At 42.1% G+C, this 21,062-nt stretch overlaps 2 protein-coding genes and 1 long non-coding RNA gene across 8 annotated transcripts; 1 reads left to right on the forward strand and 2 right to left on the reverse strand.

Moving 5' to 3' along the window:
• Window positions 1-2,250: 2,250 nt before the first annotated feature.
• On the reverse strand, window positions 2,251-3,876 carry LOC148337604 (uncharacterized). Its single transcript, XR_015843191.1, has 2 exons — window positions 2,815-3,876; window positions 2,251-2,748 (listed from the first exon to the last, which is right to left on the reverse strand). It is a non-coding gene; the product is annotated as an uncharacterized LOC148337604 (long non-coding RNA).
• Window positions 2,731-8,689, forward strand: LOC148337605 (uncharacterized). Of its 4 annotated transcripts, XM_088296282.1 has the most exons (8): window positions 2,731-3,433; window positions 3,557-4,082; window positions 4,558-4,743; window positions 5,014-5,209; window positions 5,285-5,506; window positions 5,590-5,732; window positions 5,816-5,951; window positions 6,450-8,689. In XM_088296282.1, the coding sequence occupies exons 1-8, from the start codon at window positions 2,881-2,883 to the stop codon at window positions 6,636-6,638; spliced, it is 2,151 nt and encodes a 716-aa protein (XP_088152408.1). In that variant the 5' UTR covers window positions 2,731-2,880; the 3' UTR covers window positions 6,639-8,689. The 4 variants fall into 4 exon arrangements, with proteins under 4 accessions (XP_088152408.1, XP_088152405.1, XP_088152406.1 ...); XM_088296279.1 differs by having other exon boundaries at window positions 2,731-4,082; XM_088296280.1 differs by having other exon boundaries at window positions 2,731-4,082; window positions 5,617-5,732.
• On the reverse strand, window positions 6,758-20,235 carry usp8 (ubiquitin specific peptidase 8). 3 transcript variants are annotated; one of them, XM_088296275.1, is made up of 19 exons: window positions 20,171-20,235; window positions 18,432-18,599; window positions 18,202-18,346; window positions 18,037-18,119; window positions 17,809-17,950; window positions 17,404-17,446; window positions 16,525-16,693; window positions 15,792-15,954; window positions 15,408-15,558; window positions 14,613-14,884; window positions 14,037-14,528; window positions 13,648-13,722; window positions 13,233-13,522; window positions 12,286-12,507; window positions 11,891-12,101; window positions 9,903-10,139; window positions 9,375-9,517; window positions 9,170-9,302; window positions 6,758-8,607 (listed from the first exon to the last, which is right to left on the reverse strand). In XM_088296275.1, the coding sequence occupies exons 2-19, from the start codon at window positions 18,533-18,535 to the stop codon at window positions 8,449-8,451; spliced, it is 3,234 nt and encodes a 1,077-aa protein (XP_088152401.1). In that variant the 5' UTR covers window positions 18,536-18,599; window positions 20,171-20,235; the 3' UTR covers window positions 6,758-8,448. The 3 variants fall into 3 exon arrangements, with proteins under 3 accessions (XP_088152401.1, XP_088152404.1, XP_088152403.1); XM_088296278.1 differs by lacking the exon at window positions 20,171-20,235 and adding an exon at window positions 19,949-20,155; XM_088296277.1 differs by lacking the exon at window positions 20,171-20,235 and adding an exon at window positions 19,813-19,948.
• Window positions 20,236-21,062: the final 827 nt, after the last annotated feature.

Raw genomic sequence — 21,062 nt, forward strand, 5'->3', positions numbered from 1 at the left:
TTATCCCAAGTGTCTGACAAGCCGGAGTGATTTCAATAATGGCGCCATTTTCTTTGAACGAGCAGCCAAAAAGCTGCCAGGCCATAACATGGAAGCTCCTTTCAAAGAAGACGGAAAGCTGGCATTAACACGTGAGCCAAGTAATCAAGTGCAACGAAGCTGAGATGCTGCAACGGGGGGCAAGCAAACCCGGTGCTGGCCATTGGCACATATCAATGACAAAACAAAACTGCTTTTTGACTAGAAGGCCCTGGTACATATTGGTACATATTAACAAGAAAACGGAAAAGCTAAATAGATGTAGCAATATATGTAGCACGAGTATATGTATTCACGTAGGCCTTCAGTGAAGTCCTACTTCGTCCTACTTGAATAAATTCCCCTCATAATCATTTATGACACCATGGCTGGACAAATAAAATACAGAAAGACACTTACACAGTACTGTGAGTGTTGGACGACCTAGCTTCTTCTTGAAAGGTCCGTCTTTAAAAAAGGCCTCGCGGGTGTTTAATTCAATCCGCACTTTTCCCTCCTTCTACCATTGTGGTTTTAAAAAAAAGCAAGAATATATTTTACATTGTCGAACGGTCACCAGTGACGATTTCCGGGTGTGTTGATTGCGCAAAGCGCTGTCCTCTCACGAGTGAGTATCCAATCACAAAACGCGTTCATCACCTTCAACGCAAGGCCAGCGCGAAGGCTCACTATAACTAACTCGTGATCTGATTGGCTATCAGAACTGTCTATCAAATTTGAAAGTCCATTGACGAAGACAGAAGAGATGCCGCACAATTGCATCTGAAGACCTCGGAAAGAATAGTGCCCTCTACTGGTATCGTGAAACCTGCCAGAAAAACACGAGCTAGCGGAATTCTGATTGCATAAAAACTCCCACCTAAAAATACAACACTTGTATATACTATGACGTCTACGGAATGCGAAGAATATGATCTTTTTTTTCTTGATTATGTTAGGCCAGCAGAAAAGGCCTTGACGGCTTGCCACTGTGTAGCACCCACGACTAATAAATAAATAAATAAGCGACTAAGCAGATGACGTTGCACTCATTCATTCAATCACGATGATTAAATGAATAAGTGTTCAGAAAATAATAGCGGTACGATCAAAGGGCTGATTGACGCAGTGACGATGCCCTTTGGCATTAGTGGTTTAACCTTTAATTACCTTAATTTATGCATGAGAATGCCCAGGGACAAAAGCACCTGAGAAAAGAACACGAACCATTGAAATATTCACTTGTAATGAACACATCAAGCATTACGTTCTCCTTCAAGTCAAGCCGTTCACGGTTCTTTTTTCTCTCTTGAAAGACTATATTTGGTCCAAGTAAACAGAGAAAAATGTGCCAGTAAAATATTCAGCATACACTTCTCAGAGTAAAGTTTACGCTGAATATTTTTCAAAATATAGACTTTTTAGAGTACTCTTTGAAATTGACTATGATAGGACCAGTACGGATATAATGAATACTTCTAGACTTGGGAAAAACCTGTCCACAGAAATCAAGAATAAAGCGGTGTAGCCTGGTTTCAGGTGAGCAACCCTGAGCAACTTGTTCAACCTGTGCCACCAGATAGAGAAGTCGAAGGGTTAAATTGTATATTCAATAGATATCATTTCAAACATGACAAATATTCAGGCAGTAGGAAGTATTTGTTGCCGCTCAATAAACTGAGAAAAAGATGCTTGTAACTACAAGTAGTCTTAGTTTAATGAGGATTATGTCATTATTATAATGAACAATGTTTGGAACTGTTTAAGGACAGACTGTTGTTTGAATAATTACCACAGATTGATTTGAACTGTTTTAGCAACTAAAAATACCCCCCCCAAAAAAAACAAACAAAAAAAAACAAACAATAGATATACTGTTTCATTCAGCCATCTTCTATACTGTGGCAGGTGATCTTGACCCTGTCACATCTGATTTTGAGGAAGAGGCAGTGCACACCATGGACTGGCACCAGTAAATAGATACAGAACTAAGGGTCTAGCAAAAAAAAAAAAACGATTTGAATCCCCCAATATTTTTTTAATTAAAATGATGAGAGTGCATTGAATCGTGTGACTTTGAAATATATCCAGATACATATTGGATAGTCTTATGGTGGAGAGATATATAAAGTGTGCACGCGATAAATGTGAATAGTTCCAAATGACAGAAAATATCAGCCTTCTGTTCAGAAGCAAAAAACTAAAAAATAGAAGCAGGTAAGGAAAACCCAACGAGAACAGCTGAACTTTATTCAGGGTTGAAGCAGCAGTTTAAATGGTGGATCAGATTTAACATAAATTTAAATGTGATTGGTTCACATACAAGCTAATGTATAAGAGGGTGTGCACACTTATGCAAAATTGTCTCCGCTGTTAATTTGTAGCTCCATTTGAGGTGTACAGGTTATAGGTTACATTAATGGTGGAACTGATTCACCTTGCGCTATTTTTTTCATGTTGGTACTGAAACTAAAACATGATTGAAGTACCCAAGTGTAATCATAATCTCACCATGGGGATGAAAATGGAAATGAGTGAGGTTAAAATGTCCTTCTAAAAAGTGAACCCAAACCCCAGGAGTCAACCCCAAAAGGACAACTGATGTCATGGGAGCAACCTTGTGTACAAGATTGTTCTGTTCACACGTTGCCAGGGCACACGAGTCCCTGGAGATCTCCTGCTACCGTACGTTCTCCGGCGTGTCAGTGGCCATGGATCACCTTGGAGCACCTAAACACATGCGTATATTTGTACAGTACCGACTTTGGCATTGTTACGGGCATCACATCCGCTTACCTTGAACCATACGACGGACAAAACAAGCTCTTCTCATGACGTGCTTTTTCTGAGCAGACTACGACAATGAAGGCGAAATCTTTGTCAGTGAAGGAGTGTGACTGGATTTCAGAGGATTGCCATCTAGTGGATGATTTGCCCGGAGACTCGCACAGAGAAAGCCTGTGTCTGCCAAACATCTTCAGGTCCAAGAAAGTAAAACCCTTATGCAGGACTCAGACAACGGGACCGGCTTACCAGGTGTACCACACCGCCCGGGAGCTCCTTCTGGAGGTGCTGGATCGAGGAGCGATGCGGGAGCTGATCAGGAGAGGCTCCGCGCTGAAGTGCGGACCTCCTCGACCTTCGCACGCTCAACGAAAGGAGCAAGGCGCCCTTTTCTCAGAGGAAGATTATACGGAGATGTTAACTTGCTTCTCCGTGGTTCTGCAGGACGGTCTCGCCGTGGGAGAGCGTGAATTAAGCCTCGGCTTAGGAGGTTGGAAGGGGGTCCTGAAGAGAAATTGCTTCCAAAGCTGCCTGCGGCATCTGAGCCAACTGGAGGATGAAGACAAGCTGGGAGCCTTGTCGGCGTTCTGCGGCCATGTGACCAAGCGCTATCAAGGATTATACATGCCTGGTGAGAACTTGGCTGTGAAGAAATACAAACTTTGGTACCAGCAAACTCCCTGCGCGCTTCATCTTGCGATCCTCTACGATATAAGCTCGGGCTTCATTTGCAACTTGTGCCTGTACGTCCCAGAGCGGCTTCAGAGACGCGGGAGGAAGCCTGTCGTTGCACAAGTGGTCGAGCAGCTGATCGGACCTTTCTGTGGCCAACGTCACCTGGTGTGCTTGGACACCTCCGTCGAGATGGAGGACCAGCTCGTGGAGATCTTTGCAGATTCAGGTGTCAGAATTCGGACAGCAACAACGGAGCCATGTTCACCTGCGGAAACCACGTCTGAGTTCTACTCGCCGTCCCACCTCGCAGCTCATCTCAAAGGCTGGACCGGGCCGGCTCTTCTTTTCCCAAAGTCCGACACGAGAGGAGCACCGGCGGACGTGCTACTTCCTGGTCTGTGGGCGACACTGCATACCATCTACATCAACACGTTTGTGCTTCACACCCTGCAGAGCTCAGGAAGGCAGGTCCAGCTGACCCAGTTCACCAGAACTTTGGCTTCTCAGCTGGCTTTGGACAACGGTGCCGGAGTACCAGTCCTGCCTCAGCTGAACAGCACGTCGTACCAAAAGATGCAAAGTCTGACAAAAGTCCTGAAGCAAAGGTTGGTCTACAAAGCCAAATTTGAGATATTGCGTGGACTTGTTAGACCACATCCACGTTTTCTACTTTTTGTCAGTCCATCTCGGATGATCTTAAGTCCTCATAAGATGGTAGTTTTTACGGTGGTGTAATATAATGCTTTTGCTCTTCAAGGTAAGAGTTTTAAGTTGTGTTGCGACTGAAAACGAGTTTCCTGAAGAGTTCCTGAGGCCAAATGGCAACATCCTTGACACAATGATGCTGGATTGAATGCAGTGCCATCTGAGGGATTGAAGCACATGACCATTCAATGCTGGTTTTTAATTTTAGGTGCAAAAAAAAAAAAACAACAGACCAACAGGGATGTTTCTCCAAAATCTTAATTAATTTTCTGAGGGATTTGCAAGTGTGTTCATTTCATTGCATAGCCATTTTCCGCTTTTTCACCGTTCACTATTTACGCTACAATTCTTTGCTTGTTTTTCTTGCTCCTGAAGAAAAAACACAACAAGCTATGGTCATGTGATGGAAAACCGACTCCAGAGGTGGGACCGACCCGGTGTGTGTGGTCTAAACAATTCTGGAAACTTTTGCTACTTGAACGCCGTGTTGCAGTGCGTTTGCTCCACGGTGCCCCTAGTGGAACATCTTCTTCATCACGACACACGCAAAGAGTTGGCACGGTAAGACGACGGCATTTCTACGGATAAGAGGCAGGCCCCAAGGGAAGCTTTTCGATCCACTCAAAAATTTTATCGAAATCACAAATCTTTCCTAATTCATATAAATGAAAGAGAAAAATAAAAGTTCTGCGTATTTCGTAGCCACCAGTTGCGAGGTATGGAAAACCATTTATTTGATATCCACCCTGGCTTCGGATATCGACTCAATATTCAAATGGCTTTCCATCGAGGAGATAATGAGCACAGTTGTGCCAATCCGTGTTCGTTCAGAGCCAGGTGCCAGGTGGCCCAGGTATTTGTCCGCCTCCTGGAGCAGATGTGGCTGGGGAGGAGCTCCAGCTGTGCCCCCGTGGAGGCCAGGTCTTTGCTTTCTTCCATCCTGCCACAGTTCAACAAGAACATCCAGCAGGACGCTCAGGAACTCCTCCTCCTCCTCTTCAATGCACTCCATGACGACTTAAAAAAGGTACTTTGGTTCTCGTTTCCCCGACATTTGCTCGCCAACGACAATCATATTTCGATGGTTGTTGGCGCTTGACAGGTTGGAAGGCGCAAAATGAACTCCTCCAAGCAGCTGATACAAGACCAGGATCGAAATTGTGCTTCTGGACGGGGAGGGTCAACAATTATTTCAAAGTTGTTTGAAGGCATGCTCAGCTACATGACAATCTGCATGCAGTGCGACCACCACACGCACAACACGCAGACCTTCACTGTGCTCTCCTTACCCATCCCAACACAGACGAGCAAGTGCTCCATTCAGGTACATTTGGGTCACAATTGGAGTGGCCTTTAAAGTATGAAGATTGCGACATTACATCTCGTCAATGTGTCCATCTCGCGCAGGACTGCTTGTCTCTGTTCTTTGAGCAGACTCTGGTCACCGGGGGAGAGGAGATGAGGTGCTCTGTGTGTGGGATGAGGAAAGAAACGGCTCTCCTCACTTGCCTGGACAAATCCCCCGAAGTACTCGTGCTGCACCTTAAACGGTCAGCAAGATGATTTTGGTGCAAACTATTTTTTTTCCACATTTGCAGTATTGCAGCTGTTCACAACTGGATGTGTCCTGCAGGTTTGGCTGTAAAGGAAAGAACCAGGTGAAACTGAGGACAAATGTTGTCTTCTCCACTGAGCTTGATCTCAGCTTGCTTATGTCCAGCTCAGCCCACAACACTTCCTTTTCTTCCTATCATCTCTACGCCGTCGTGGTGAGCAAAACTTATTTCATTGGCATTCTGCCCACTAGTGGAATGACTCGAGCCCACTCGAATGATTGTCTTATAAGTTTTTTTCCCCGCTAAAATCACCACTTTTGGCCTACTAGTACACAATTAAACCTTACTAGTACTGCAGTCAAGTCCAGTGGCTCTGGTCAACTTCATGTCTAAGAAAATTCAGGCAGTAATGGGGAAAAAAAATACACTATTTTGTCAATTTGTTCCTTGTACTGCATGTAAAAAATAAACGCTTTAAATTTGCTTCATGAACCAGCTGCTGTATTTTTGGAGTCCTCTAGCTAGCACTGCTGCTTTAAAAATATGGTTTCAAAAAAAGTCAAATCAGTGTGCTTTCAGCCCAACGTTGAACAGAGAGCGCCATCTACAGGAGTCCAAAAACACTACAACGGGTTCACAAAGCAGATTTGAAGCTTCATTTACCCATCACTAGGCTGTCCTTTCAAAAGCCACCAACTTTTCTATTTTTAGAACCACACAGGTCACTTGAACATGGGTCACTACACGGCTGTGTGCCACAACAGCCTGACCCGAACGTGGCACTGCTTCGATGACTCCGCCGTCCGGGAGCTACGGGACAGTCACGTGCAATCTCCAGACGCCTACGTCCTGCTTTACAGTCGCAAGCCATTCCAAAAGCCAAAAATTGTTGGCCTCTAACTTTAAGTCATAAAAATGAAGACTGCGGTTTGTATCAATCTTCCTGCATCCCTCAAGCAACTTCTCTCGAGCTACAGCCGTGTGCACATGGACAAATGCAAAGTGGTTTTAATAAATAGTCAAGAGTCGGAGGTTATTATATTTGTTATACTGAAACATTTGAAATCATTGAGAAATACACAGAAGCCGAACATTTACAAGAAAATAAAAGTTTGAATCTCATGCTAGGTGAAACGACGGTCACGAGTAGCGAGTCAAATCTGCACATCTGTGCTCACGGATCCATTTTACTGTACTTTGTGCTTGCTCTTGTCACCAAATTGGGACAGCTTGTGTTGACCCAAGGAGAAATGTAAATTCTCTTCTACGGAGTCAAATCAGATTTGGAGTAAAGAGAGAATTAAGCAAAAAAAGATACATTTGACAATCTACAAATTTGACCTTTTAAAAATCATCTAAAGGGATGTTGTAATGCAGACAGTAATATTTAATGGCTAATAGCTTTCACAATAGTAATGTTATAGGCAGCCAAGGTCATATTAATCAGAACAGATCTCGGAATCGGTGTCAATTTAAAGCATTTAACGTTGAGTATTAATGGATAAGCTATATGTTGTGCATCCTTAAGATTGCATACAATGTAAGTGCAACAATATGATTAACATGAACAAGCAACCATCACAGTTTCCACCTAGCCTTCAATACTACTCAGTCTATTCCATCGCACAAAAGAGGACCTATTATGCTAATCGCAGCAATTTTGGGAGGCCACTTGTGTCGCTTTGCATGATTCACAGTTGCGAAATGATCTCTATTCATCTTACATAAAATGTTGAAAAGTTCTAAATGGTCTAGGGGGTGCGACAGAAAAATTCCACGAATGGTGTCTGTAGACGTACCACGTATTATTAAATCCTACAAGCGAGGAGTGTTTGTCTGATTTTGAATCTTATGTGACACCAGCCATGGAACTTTTCTGACAAACCTATTTTTATCTTCCGGTAACAGAAAATGATATTCTGCAAGAACAAGCAAAATTGGTGAGGGGGGTGTAAAGAGCATGATAGGTCCCCTTTGACGGTCACGTTCAACATTAGAAACTCGCAACTATAACCCCAAACGCAGGTATGTCCAGCTCCGGTCCTCAAGGGCCGTTGTCCTGCCTGTTTTCCATCTCTCCCTTCTGCAAAACATTTCATTCAGATCAGGCTCATCATCATGCGTCTTCAGAAATGGCTCACGAGCTGATCATTTGAATCAGGTGTGTTGCAGCTGGGACAGACGGAAAACGGGCGGCAGAGTGGCCCTTGAAGACCGAGTTTGGACACGCTTGCCCTAATGCGATGACCGTGGTGCGAGATCCAACAACAAAAAATGGTCACTTAACATCGTAATGTGTTGTCGAGTATTTACATTTGGAAAAGTGCAACATCCGCTTTGTTAAATACGTACGTACAAGCTATGTAAATGTGAACCGGCTGTTTACACATTCAAGTAATCCGGCCATTCACCGTAACCGCAACGAGTAAGGAGTATCGAAGCAGCTGCCTGCCCTACAATGAAAATCGACGCAGGGTGGTGTCAAACTGGCATCTCTCATAGTCTCGGGAATGGATGAGCAGCCGGCATGTTTTCACAGCTACGGGGTCCTCTAGTGGCGGAAGCGTAGCACGGCGTGCCTGTGCTGCACTCTCGTGGCATCCTTCAGCCACCATCAGGTGCGCCCACCTGCCACTTTGCAGAAGAAAAAGAATAGAAAAAAAAAAAAGACAACCTTCCCAGGTGTTCCTCTTCAGGTCCAGCAGCTCCGTCACAGGGTGGAGTAAAACAAAATGTAGGCGGCAGAAGATTTGACGGCGGTGGTGGAGATTTCGGAAACCTCATGATCGTCAAACTTGTACCAACGCTGCTTGAAGGCATTCTTACAATAGGCAGTGTAATGGCCACCGTCCAAACCTCCGTAGTGGTTCTAGAGAAAAAAATTAAAGAAAAAAAAAAAAAAACAAGACGTCATGAATTCGATGCCTTTAATTAGGAATGTGTAGCTCACATGTGCCAAACTCACGCTCGGTGGAAAAAATGACAACAGTCTACTGAGTCACTTAGTTGCGTAACTCTTCTTCGTGTATGATATGTATTTATGTTATGTCGCTGACAGGTGGGCAACACGCGCCCACTGATGCACAAACTGTTTAATTCTTCACAATCTGTTATTTAAGTATGTCGTTATAAAGTTCAATACAATACAAAGCTGTTTCGTGTATTCTAAACCATTTCAAAAGATTCTGATGGCTTTTTTTGTGTGTCTAGGCAATTCAGTGACATTTAAATTTGAAGAACAATAAATTTGGGTGGTTTGTTTTCAAACATTAATGACAGAATAATTTTGATTTTATTTCGTTATTCGAGAATTTCTGGGGCACAGTACGTGGGGTAAAAAGCTTGAAAGCCATTGGTATACTCAATTAGTCAAATATAATAATTCTATGGTTTGACACCCGTGTGTTGCTGATCATCTGAGCGCTACTCACAGACACTCCAAAAAGGTTATATCGCTTCAGGTTCTGCTTAGGTCCAATGACGTACTGGGTCAGGTCCAGAGAGTCTAGAGGTACGTCGACAGACGTCTGCAGCTTCTGTTTCCATCTCCCCTCATAAGAAAAGCTGCAACAACGACGAGGAAAAAGTAAATCAAGGTGTAATTGGAAGTAAAGCGATGGATGTTTCACGACAGACCGCTTCAGGTGCACCAAGAGAATCGGAGGGACCTTCCAGACTTCCAATTTCTTGGTGGAATCTCGGTGAGCTTTGCAATGGCGGCAGAAGACCTTGTTGTTATCCGTCAGTCGCTCCTCCTTGGAGAACAGCCGCAGACAATCCTGCGATGCAGAGCAGATTTTCCCAATAAAGTCAGAGAGTACCATAGACTTGAACTCAAAAGATGGAGAAAAAAAAACATTGTTTGGTGTTACGCTGCCAGAGAAAGACCCATAAAGTTTTTTTTGTTTTTTAAATTTAAGTAAAAAATGACATGATTAATCCATCTGGACCTGTGGATGAGGAAGCGCAAAATCGTATCATCGTGATCGTTGTACAGAGACGATCGCAAGACAGCCTCGACGCTTAGATATCACTCCCAAAATATTTTTGGAATTGATAATCAATTAATCTATCATACTTTGGAAATATATCTGAAAGCTTAACATTTTAAGGCAGCTATTCCTGCAATGTCTACACTTCAAGCAAACGCAAGATGTTACTGACCTGAAGCGAGCACTTGCTGGTGGAGGCCAGAGGCAACGACAGGTACATGAAGGTCTCAAAGGTTCGAGACTTACGGTGGCAGGTCTGACACTGCACGGTGGACTTGAACTGACCCTGGAAGAGAGCCACGATGATGGACTCGTTCAGCAGCTTGTGTTTACCCCAGGCCTGGTCCGCCGCCATCTGGTCATCCAGGTGGTCGTTTTCCTCCTCTTTGTAGCGCTTCCTGTTGTCCGCCTGACAACACAGATGGAAACACAACCGGCGTGAGTAAACACAGCGACAAAGCAAAGCACTACGTAATCCACATGGATTTCAACGGTTCCAATTTAAATTTAAATATCCAAAAATCTAAACCTGAATACGGCTCCATGACAAATATGAAATATACTTAAGTGGCAGACTTATATTTTACTTCTGTCTCGTAAATCCAAGATTAATTTGCATGCAGACATGGTAACACGTAAGGGAAAGTATTGAATGTAGTGCAAAAGCTATTTCCACCAAATTAGTACAGTTTAGTTCTGTGTGATAAACAGTAAGGACAAGAGTACACTTATTCCATAGGAAAGGCTCATAAAATATTTAATATAAATATATTTATTTATTTAACTTTTGATAGCTTACTGTCCCTCCCTTACTGAGTTGGGTCCATTGACTGGCTAGATAGATACCAGAATTATCGCAAGTTCAGTAATGGGATGCATGAATGGAATGAGAAGGAAAAAAAACCCAAAAAACATGCATTTGAAAAAAGAAAAAAATTCTAAACTTCGTTGGTCGTGAACAGATCATGTCGGCATGACGCCGAGTTTGATGGCATTTACAACCTTCGTACTGCTGAGTCATTGTGCTCGCTACGTGTGGCAGAACTTGCGTAATCCTGCCCATTTCCCCTTATGAGTCTGATCTTCACAATCAAGAGGCAAACACAACTGTACCACCTGGTGGAAACGTCGCTTTAGTAAGTTACACACTGAGGAGTGGGACTGGACCACCGGATGGCAGACATGTCTGAACATCGTACAGAAAGGATTTGATGAGATGGAAAATTTGTCGTGAAAAATGCACATCACCGAGTAGGCAATTTTGTTATTTGACAGTCTCTTGCAAGAAACATGAGCAGCATACGATTCCCTCTAAGTGAAAACATTGGCTATTGAGGTCACCTAAGGTGACCTGGCCGCTAATTTATATTTACACCATATGAAAAGCGCTTTGTTATAGTTCCAGCTCTTGTGAAATGTGCAATATGAATAAAGTTTTATTGTATTGTTCTCACAGTGTGGCAACACCACAAGAGGTAAGCAAAAGAATCAAAGTCTAAGTACGTTTTAATTGAACACTAGTCGAATTAAATTAGCAAATAATGTTGACCCCAAGGTGTGTAAATCAGTTATACTTTGAAGTAGACAATTTTAGTGTGTCACATTAGTCTGCACCCTGCAGTAACTTCAGTCCATGAGGAAAATTGATCACCATAACAGCCCACGATAAATACGTGACGTGAAATTAGACATGTACAAATTAAAATTTCGCTGGACAATGACACTACGAATCGTGAGCTGTAATATGGCAAGGGACGACTATTAAAGTTCAAGACATTTAATCAGCACTTAAGTCCATTATGAGAGTGCATTTTATAGTTGGTCATGACAGCGTCACTTGTTTTAAAAAGTTGTACATCCGTTCCCCCACATTTAAATGCACAATGAGGCATGTCTCGGGTCTACATGCACAGAGGTTCTGATGAACATCAGACCAGACAGAAGCAGACAGAGCACACTCGCTGGCTGCTGTGACAGCGACAGCGACACACTCACTCACACTCACAATTTACTTACTCTCTAATTTGCCATCAAAATGAAACCCAGTGAAAAAACAAAGAAAAACACATGTAATGTTTGCAAAAATGTCAGTGTGCATGACAGAATTTTCGCAGAGCGCTCGAGTCCCTGTGCTTGCTTGGCATTGTGTGTGCGCATTACCTTATTGAGGTCTTCATGGAGGCCGTCCATGAGAAAGAGCAGCAACTCTTGGGAGTCTTGCTGGTCATAGCCAGCAAATTGATCATTGATCTTTCCAATGGTGACCTTAAAGTCTCGTGGGCTGATGCACTTGTACAGGCCGGCCCACAGTGCCTTCATGATCACGCCAAATTCCTCCGCCACTTCCCCCTTATGGCCGAGAATGTTGCATCTGCCAGAGGACAAGAGAAGAACCATTGCTTTTGTCAACCCAATACAAACGAATGGAGCCATAACCAATTCAACCGAGTATGGACTAAACGACTGACTTTTTTCAAAAATTGAACGTTTAATTGAATGTTGAAAAGTACAAACTTTTCGGAGTGTCTCCATAGAGTGATTTTTAAACGACATACCTATTGATATCTTCCAGGTAGTAATTGTTATTGAAGTACTCCGCCATGGCAGGTGTGTTGCACAGACACTGCAAGATGGAATTCATGTAGCAAGTGTTGCCAAGATTACGAAGGCCAGTCAAACTTGCACCCGGGCCTCCAAACGTAGGATTCAGGCTGCGGATTTTGGCGGCGGAAGGTCGTGCAAGCTCCACTTTTGAATAGACTTTAACGCTGGGAGGTCTAATAAAAAAAAAAAAAAGAGGAGGGAAACTTATGACCACAAACCACTGAAATTCTGCATCAACAAAAGCTCAACTCAGCAGATGTTCATCAGAGTAATAAAGCTTTACACGTAGCAATTTTTGGTTGTTGGGGACCACGACATTCCCCTTGAACACGCTTTGCGCAAAGGGCGGCAATAGAAGTGAAAAGTGTTTCCATCAGTGCTTCGTGGTGAGTCAAGAACACATCGTGTTTTCCAAAATCTTGCCATGGACAGCCTAAATTAAACGACCATGAATGCTACTCAAACTGCCCCTGAACTCCAGAAAAAAACCTGAAAATCTTCTTGCAAGGCATCATTTTTTTTTGTCCGAATGACACCCGAAATGAAATTGAAAGATGTATGTTAACTTCTGGGACAGCCTTCATTAGAAGCTGAATTTAAAATGTTTTCCGCATGCCATCAATTCTGTTCAGAAATCCCATAATTGACCAGATACTTTTGAATTCTCCCTACCCTAAAATTGCTGTATCCAACATCGTATGGGGTTTTGTTTTTTTGTAATTGTTGTTTTATTTTCCACAGGTTATCATCGGGTGAGCAAGATAAACATCTTGAGAGATGTCATACACTCCCTTTTGTGTTTTTTTCCATGTAATCTCCGATACAAACATGCACCCAGAATTTTACAATGATCATCTTTTGTTCTCAAGCCCCACCAAACACCTCCCGTGTGCCTTACTTGGTTTCTCTATTGAAGGTGGGTATGGTAGCAGCAGCCACCGGGGCAGCGCTCTTCTTCTGGGCCTCCTCTTGCAGGTCCTGGCTGATGTCTGGGGAAGAGTATGATCGTTTTAATTTGGATTGTTCCCGCTCCTGCTCTTTCTTTACGTTGGAAGGTGGCACTGCGGGTTGCGGCGGTTTCTGCTCCACTGCTGGTGGCGTCGGAACAGTCACCTCAGGCGGGTAGAGGTGGACGCGGTTGGTTGGGGAATGGTAGTATCGGAAGGTTCCGGTCACAGTGTCAAGGAACTAGAAAGAGGGTTGACATTACAAGACACTAATCACGTATTCATGAATTCTGTATGAGGAGAAATGAATATAAAAGTGGGTAGGTTTTGGTCTTTGATAGTGTCACATGATCAAATGCGAGGTACCTTCATCCAACCAACTGGCAGACCAGGCACACTTCTTCCCATTTCCTCACTTCTAGCTCTTGTCAGTGGCTCTCTCTGTGAAATAAAAACAGAGAATGAGTCATCTTTAAATGGGTGGCAGTGATTCTAAGTGAAGCATTGTTGCTATTTGGATTCACACGCTTAATAAATCTTAATTGATGCATGTGCTAAAGTTTATGAATGTGACAAAATGCACAAACATTGAATCAATTGATCAGTCGGGATGGGCTGCAGCATTTATTTGCCCTTAAAATCTCAATTCTTCCAAACAACAATTCCGATTTTCCAATTTCAAGGCAACAGTTTTCCATCCCATTTTCACTTCTACAAGAGCAATTGTCTGAGCGTCACTGAGGTGGACGACCTACCTTGACTTCACTGATGATAAGATTGGGAGCGGGCGAGTCAAGAGACATACTCTTTGAGGGTGCTTCAGCATTCTGCTCTCTTCCCTTATTGGCTTTCTCCTTGCACGCGTGGCTCTCTTTGTCTTCTTCTTCCTCTCCCTTCTGCCTCTCTAGTTTCTTTTTGTCTTGATGTCCTTTGTCCTCTTCGTCCTTCTTTTTCTTATCACTCTGCTCCTTTACTTGCCTCTCTTTCAGCTCCTTCCTCCGCCTTTCCTCTTCTAGAAGACGCTCTTGCATGCGTTTCTCCTTTTCTTGCCTGGCTTTCTCCATGGACGCCACTGCCTCCGAGTGGATCTGATTCTGTTCTTCTTCGGACAAAGTCGTGCTGAAGGCCGGTTTGGATGAGCGGTCGGGGACATATGGAGTGTTCTTGCTGGATTCTTGCTCTGGTCCGTTTAGGCTCGCTTTAGGCTCGTCTGAGAAGCGGACCGCTGGCTTCTTGGTGCGGTCAAACTGGGACGGGAGAAGACAAAGGGTAAAAAGTTCAGTTGCAGTTTCCAGACACTTCAAGATGATCAGTCTACAGGTGAGGCATACCTGTGGGAGGGCCTTTGATGGGGAGGATGGATGGTTGGAGGTGTTATTCACCGGTCCTTTCGGACTCACTTCTAGTTTAGAGAATAGAGCGTCAACACTGTCTGCCGATCTCTCGGTGCTCAAAGGCGGAGCGGTCGGGCAGGCTTCAGTTGGCGCAACGCCATTCATGAGTGGCGGAGCAGAGGGTTCGACAGACTCAGGTGGAATCTCAGGTTCTGGTTGAGGTGGTGTTGGAGGTTTTATTTCCTTGAGGGACGGGTAACTGAAGTTTACTGTAGAAAAACAGTGATGAATACAACCCAGAATCAAATTGCAGGTACACACATTTATTAGAAGTATTTAAACAAGATTTACAAGTCAATTTATGAATGATCGTGTACCTGTATATGCCAAGAAATTTCAAAACCTGAACATGATTCGCTCTGTAAACGCATAATTTTAATACAGCTCTTAAAATGCCTCTTAAGGGACAGTGCAGGGGTATCTAATGTAATGGTCGGTGTATATTTAATTTCCAAATTCTTCAAGAAGATTTCAGTTTCCGTTCATAATAAATATTTTCTATGGCACGTTGTATTGGGGAGAAAAAAAACAAGGCTCAGAATTCAGCTCCTTTTCTAGAAATAATCAAATTGTGCAAAAATAACAAAAACTGAACAGTTTGACAGGTGCAATGAAAAGTTTTGAGAAGGTCAAATAAAATGAAAGGTTATCGTGTGTTTTCGGTGCATTCTGAAACTTGTCCAATATGGCTAACTTTTTTGTGAGTAGTGTAGTGTGCGCGATGATACTCACACTGCGATACGGAGGCATTCCCACAGTTGATGTTCTGCCTCGGGGAGCGGACTTTAGCATTGGTTGTGTACATTGGGTAGAACAACAACCAGCTCTCATAGCCCCCCTCCAGCACCAGTGGCTCACTGCGCAAGATGGTCATGCTGTCCCACTGTGGAGGATCCAAATTATTGAAGAATATATTCGTAAACAGTGTTCACTCGCTACTTGGCAGTTCTGTTATTGCGGCGTCACTCCATCACAACTTCCTCTTGCAGTTTCAGCTCGCTATTTTGTGTGTTTTCTTGCTATTTTTTCCTTTATAAGTTGGACCAGTCCAAAAAAAAAGCATGTATATAGATTTTTTTTTTTTTTTGCTTCACATCCTAAATGTTGAAGAATTACCTTGTATAGCGCGTCCTTGAGACTCTGCAACGTCATGCCCATTGTCAGATCCGTAACGGAGTTAAACCAGTCCAACAGGACCAAATAATCCACAGAGCCCCTCTTTTTCCAATGCTCTTTGGACTCATCAGGGAGCTTTTCCTCAATTTCATTCACAGTGATTCTAAAATATATCAATAAAAATAGTCCAGGATCAACAATGAACATCAAAACATTAAAAAGGCGAGGAGAAAATATAGGGCAAAATTTGAAGGGGAAGAAAATACAAATTGTGTCTGGATAGACAGTGAAAGTCGGCTTTTTGCGAGTGGCAGGAACCCACTAATGCTATGGATAGCGAAAATCCACAAATTATTGCCGCCCCCTTTAAAGGGTTTAAAGTGTCTTCATACTATGTTCTATGCGGACCCACTCGTCTAAACGCGACATTCTGATTTGCATTTGCAGGACATATTAGTTCTCAGCGGGCAGCCATTTTGCCACTTGCTGTCGACTGAATACGACCAATGACGGCTTACTTGTTCTCTGGGTTAGTTCATGTGACGTTCACTAGCAGAACCGCGGTTGGTCGTCACCTGAGCAACTGTGATATCAATGGCTTCCCACGAGATCGATAAAAACGCGTGGATTTTGCTGCTTAATTCATATTCCACAAAAGACATATTAATCACAATACTGTGTTTTGACAGCACAAACAACATTTAAGTGATTTCCTCCTCCTCCTCTTTCGTACCCTGGACTGATGGCCCCCTCGGGCACGCTGATGCAGGTCTGCGATGGGACCTGAATGTGAGACTCGTCAAAGTCGCTCTGGGTTCGAGCATCCATGACAATTACAGTAATCATTTGGTCCTTCATCATGTGGAAAAGTTTCTCAGCCGTGATGCAACCCACCATCGCCGCTGCAATCAGGACAAGTTATTTGGTCAAGTTATTTACGAGACACGTAGCATGAAGAATGCGGACGATCCAGAATTACCACAAGATACTGAGCAGTAGGGATGTACCGATTCACTCAAGCCCCGATTCGATTTGATTTTTGTTTTTTTAAATCTCTGCCATGCTTGTCTCGTGTGCTTAATACAAAATGTTTTGTTTGACTTCTTATAGTATGCATGATATAATCTACACATACATTCATTTTTAGGATGCTCAATCATCACGGCCGTGCTGCTATGGCAGGGAGTTGTTTTTTTCTTAGTTTTTTATATCGCATTTAGTAATTTGGGGAAATGCGGTCACTTTCGGCTCTGTTACTAACCCAAACACTGTTCAGTCATGAAACTACACTACCCACAATGCCTCGGTTTTGCATCACGGATGACCTGGACTACCACTAATGCGCATCGGGCGTGGCAGACAAGGCTTTGTGCATATACAGTTTTTTTGCAGCAGACATGAGAGTGCGGCTCTGGTTAAAATGCCACTGCAAATCGATTTTTTTTTTTTACATCGATTCATATTTTAAACAGTTTAAAATCAATATTATATTGATTTTCAATGAATCTTTACATCCCTACTGGGTCGACTATGTTATCTGAAATTAACATGTTATTAACTACAGTATCAATAATAGAAAAACGTTGAGTGAAGCTTTTCGTCCGCAGCTTACTTTTTGAAGACGCATTCTTCAAGTCGTTCACCTCTCCTTTTATCTGACAGTCAGAAATCCATGAAATAAATGTGTTAAAAGGGCCTTTTCGAGTCAGACTACTCAATTACTACGAGATGCAAACTTAAAAATCAGGATGCATTCAGTAACCTTCATCTATCGAATGAATACGGACTTTGTAAAGCATCTTGACATTCATTTACAGTTTAGAGTCATAATACATTGAATAACGTTATATAAAAATATATTTTTGAAGAATACAGTCAAGTGTTTCAAGCTGTCGTTTGGTCAGTTGTTTGCTTTGTGTTGCAAGCCAAAATTATATTGCTTAAAGAAGTTTGAGCTAAACGTCAAGTTTCAACTTTTAATCACACAAAAAAAATGTGCACGTATATGGATCGCTACCTTACTGCCGTCCTTGTTTGCCGCTGAGGATTTGTGAGCGCTTTGACTGTCATCTTTCTCCGTCACCGCTTCCTGCAGCTTTTTTTTCTCCTCTTGTCTGTCCTTCTCTTCAAGATTTTTCCTGACTTCAATTTCCTCATACCTTTCCAAAATTTCAGTTTAGATGATAAGCTACCTTCATTTTTTTAAAATGACATTTCCACTCAACATTCTAACAAAGTTTCTGACCTGAGTTTGAGGCTTTCCGCGAGTACCTCAGCTTCATCAATGGCTTTCTTAACATTGTTTGGCCCAAGCATGGTCAGGTACTCCTGCAGACATTGGGAGTAAAGAACACATTATATATGTAATTTACGTTTTCCATCTTAAAAACATGGTGGGTGGTCACCATACCGACTGCTGCTTGAAATCTGGTCTCGCCTTGACAATTTTATATACGGCTAGATACTTCATGTAAAGCACATAAGCTCTCTCCTCATCTCTGTCCAGACGACTCTCCTCTGCTGCCTTGAAGATTTTGCAGGCACTCTGAACATAGCTGCATCAGAGTCAAATTGTATTTGAATAACGTCAATGTCAATGTGCTACGCCATATCAGATATACATGAACAATTAACGCATACTTCTTTGTGCTTATCTTGTCCAGCTTAACTTCAGTTTTTTTATTGAGGTCACCGAGAGATGTGCACAAATAGAGGTCCTTGGCTCCGGTGGACACCGCAGGCATCTTGGCGGGTGTGTTCAGTCAGACCTCACGGGTAGTCAGTGTACTTGACACACTTCAAACATACCTGACAACAAGAAAACAGATACTAAATATACAATGGACCACTAGTAGGAGAAGTACAGTAATCCCTCATTTTTGGGGGTTAAGAGAAACCAGAAACCCCCACAAAAAGTTTGAAACCACCAACAGGCCGCTGGTGGAACAGCACAAGGCCGACGTGAGGATTTTGACAATTCAGTCTTTCATAGGAAGTATTTACATGTTACCTAACAGTTTTGTATTTCTAAAAATTACATTTTTATTGTAAAGGAATGGGTTTTTTTCATTATTATTTATTGCCAATATTTTTTGTATTTATCAAAGTTATTTTTGTACAGCATATTGTTTCAGTCAATTGTTTGATTTTGAGTACTATATAAAGATGAGTTAGGTACATTTCAGGGCCTGTAATTTTTTTCTTAACTTTTACTTCGGTAAAAAAAAAGTTGAATCAGTGCTACTATTTTTTACCAAGTGTATGTACTCTGCAAGTATCTGTACGAGTACTTTTGCCACCTGCAGTTAAAGGAGAAGCAAGCTAAATATCTGTAACTAAAATAGCATTTATTTCAAATATTAACACGATCAATTAATATTATTATTTTGAGTTTTGTATTATGTAATCAACATTTGTTTTGTCTGCCATGTTACAGGTTGAATTCGCTGTTTTAATGAGTACTCGAACATGGCGATCGCCAATATGGCGGAGTGTGACGTCACATGAAACTTATTTAAAGCACCGTTCATATTTTGAATAAAGCGATAAGATGAGAATAGAACAGATAAAAATAGGTATTTACATCTACGGCAGTGCCTTTGATAGCCATGCCATCCATCATAAGGTCCTAATATACAATTTGTACTCACTGGCAGCAGCACACTTGAATACTAGTACGGAAAAACAGCGTAGAAGTCTCTGTGTTATTGTATTACTCGTAACACCGAATTTTCATTAGTATCTAGTGCTACACAAGTAGTGTCCAGTTGTTAACGACTTAACACTTTTGCCTCACTTGTAACATTAGATACACAAATGTGCCAAAGTTGTCCTGGCAACTAGTGTATAGAAATCTCATACAGGAGTGTAAGTGGGCAAAGAGTTGTTCCGCTAGTGCACAGAATTGTCTCGCGAGTGAGGACCAAGATTTTACTAGCACATAGAAATCAATAGAGTACAAACTTTACAAGAATATTGTGTTGTGGCAGGACTTTATGCAACAAATATTTATGGGGCTAACCTTAGCTCGTCTCCGTAGTATCCATATGTACGAAGTCAAAACGAAATCCACGTTAAAGCAGTTCTTTCATGCGTGACGCGAGAAAGAACGCATTTGATGTTAGCTGTGTGAAACGAGGAACGGACGAAAAACTTGCCTTTCAACCCTTCGAAGTTAGCCAGCTAGCTTAAGCTATGTTGTTTATCCCGCTAAACTGTCAGCTCGCGCAGTTACGAGAGCAGCTAATGTCAGCTACTTAAGACTCGACTTGCGCGGACAGCAGCCCAATAACCGCACATAAGCTTGGTTCACTGATATTTCTAATTCTGGTGAGAGCACATGCAAACATTGTGACCGCGTTTAATTGGAATCGCTGTACCTCTTTCGATGCGTTCTTTCACAAGGGCTACTTTTTGGACAGCTGATTCCTTGTTTGTTTCTTCGTCGATGACGTTTGGTGGGCAGGGCTAACTTTTCAAGCAGCACTGCCCCCTGCAGGAGTTACTGTCCGGTACAGCAAAGGGGATGATGATGATGATGATGATGATAATAATAATAATAATAATAATAATAATAATAATAATAATAATAATAATAATAATAATAATAATAATAATAATAATGATAATAATAATCATTATTATTATTATAATAATAATAATATACAGAACTTTTCAAGGAATTTAGTACACAGTTCTTTAAAAACAAAAATACTCTACATATACAGTGCAATCAGACATGGCGACTAAGAAACCAGAGCACTTGTGTGTAATCTAACATTGTATTTTATTATTTAACTGGAGCATATCAAAATTCTATTTTAAGAATACATATTTAATAGAGCCTGATCTCACATTAAAGGTCAACGCATACTTGCTCTAAGCTGTGTATTCTTTTGTATTGTTTACTCTCTCGTAAAGCTGTCGCACATTACATACAACCAAATAGCAGTGTCCAAAAACTTATTGGAAGTAATCTTGCAGAAAATAAATGCACTTTTGCTTGTTGTGAAATGGGGCACTTGCGTAACGTCCCTGAGGAAACGAAAAGACTGGCTCACACATTTGGCCAAATAAACGTGCTTGTTTTAATTGATAAGATTTTACTTCTCCAAGTCTTTTTTTATGTCAAAGACGGTTCACTTTGGTTCTCTCTACCTACCTCTTGTTTCCTTTGTATGGCAGCCAGTCTAAAAAAAAAAAAACATTCAAGTTCCGATTTTAATAATTAAAAAAAAACAGCCCCCATAAAGCATTTTCACTTTGAAGTCA

Source organism: Idiotropiscis lumnitzeri, chromosome 5 (genome assembly GCF_059441095.1).
Source record: "Idiotropiscis lumnitzeri isolate Australia: NSW breed Sydney's pygmy pipehorse chromosome 5, RoL_Ilum_1.0, whole genome shotgun sequence".
In the NCBI taxonomy this organism is placed as follows: Eukaryota; Metazoa; Chordata; class Actinopteri; order Syngnathiformes; family Syngnathidae; genus Idiotropiscis; species Idiotropiscis lumnitzeri.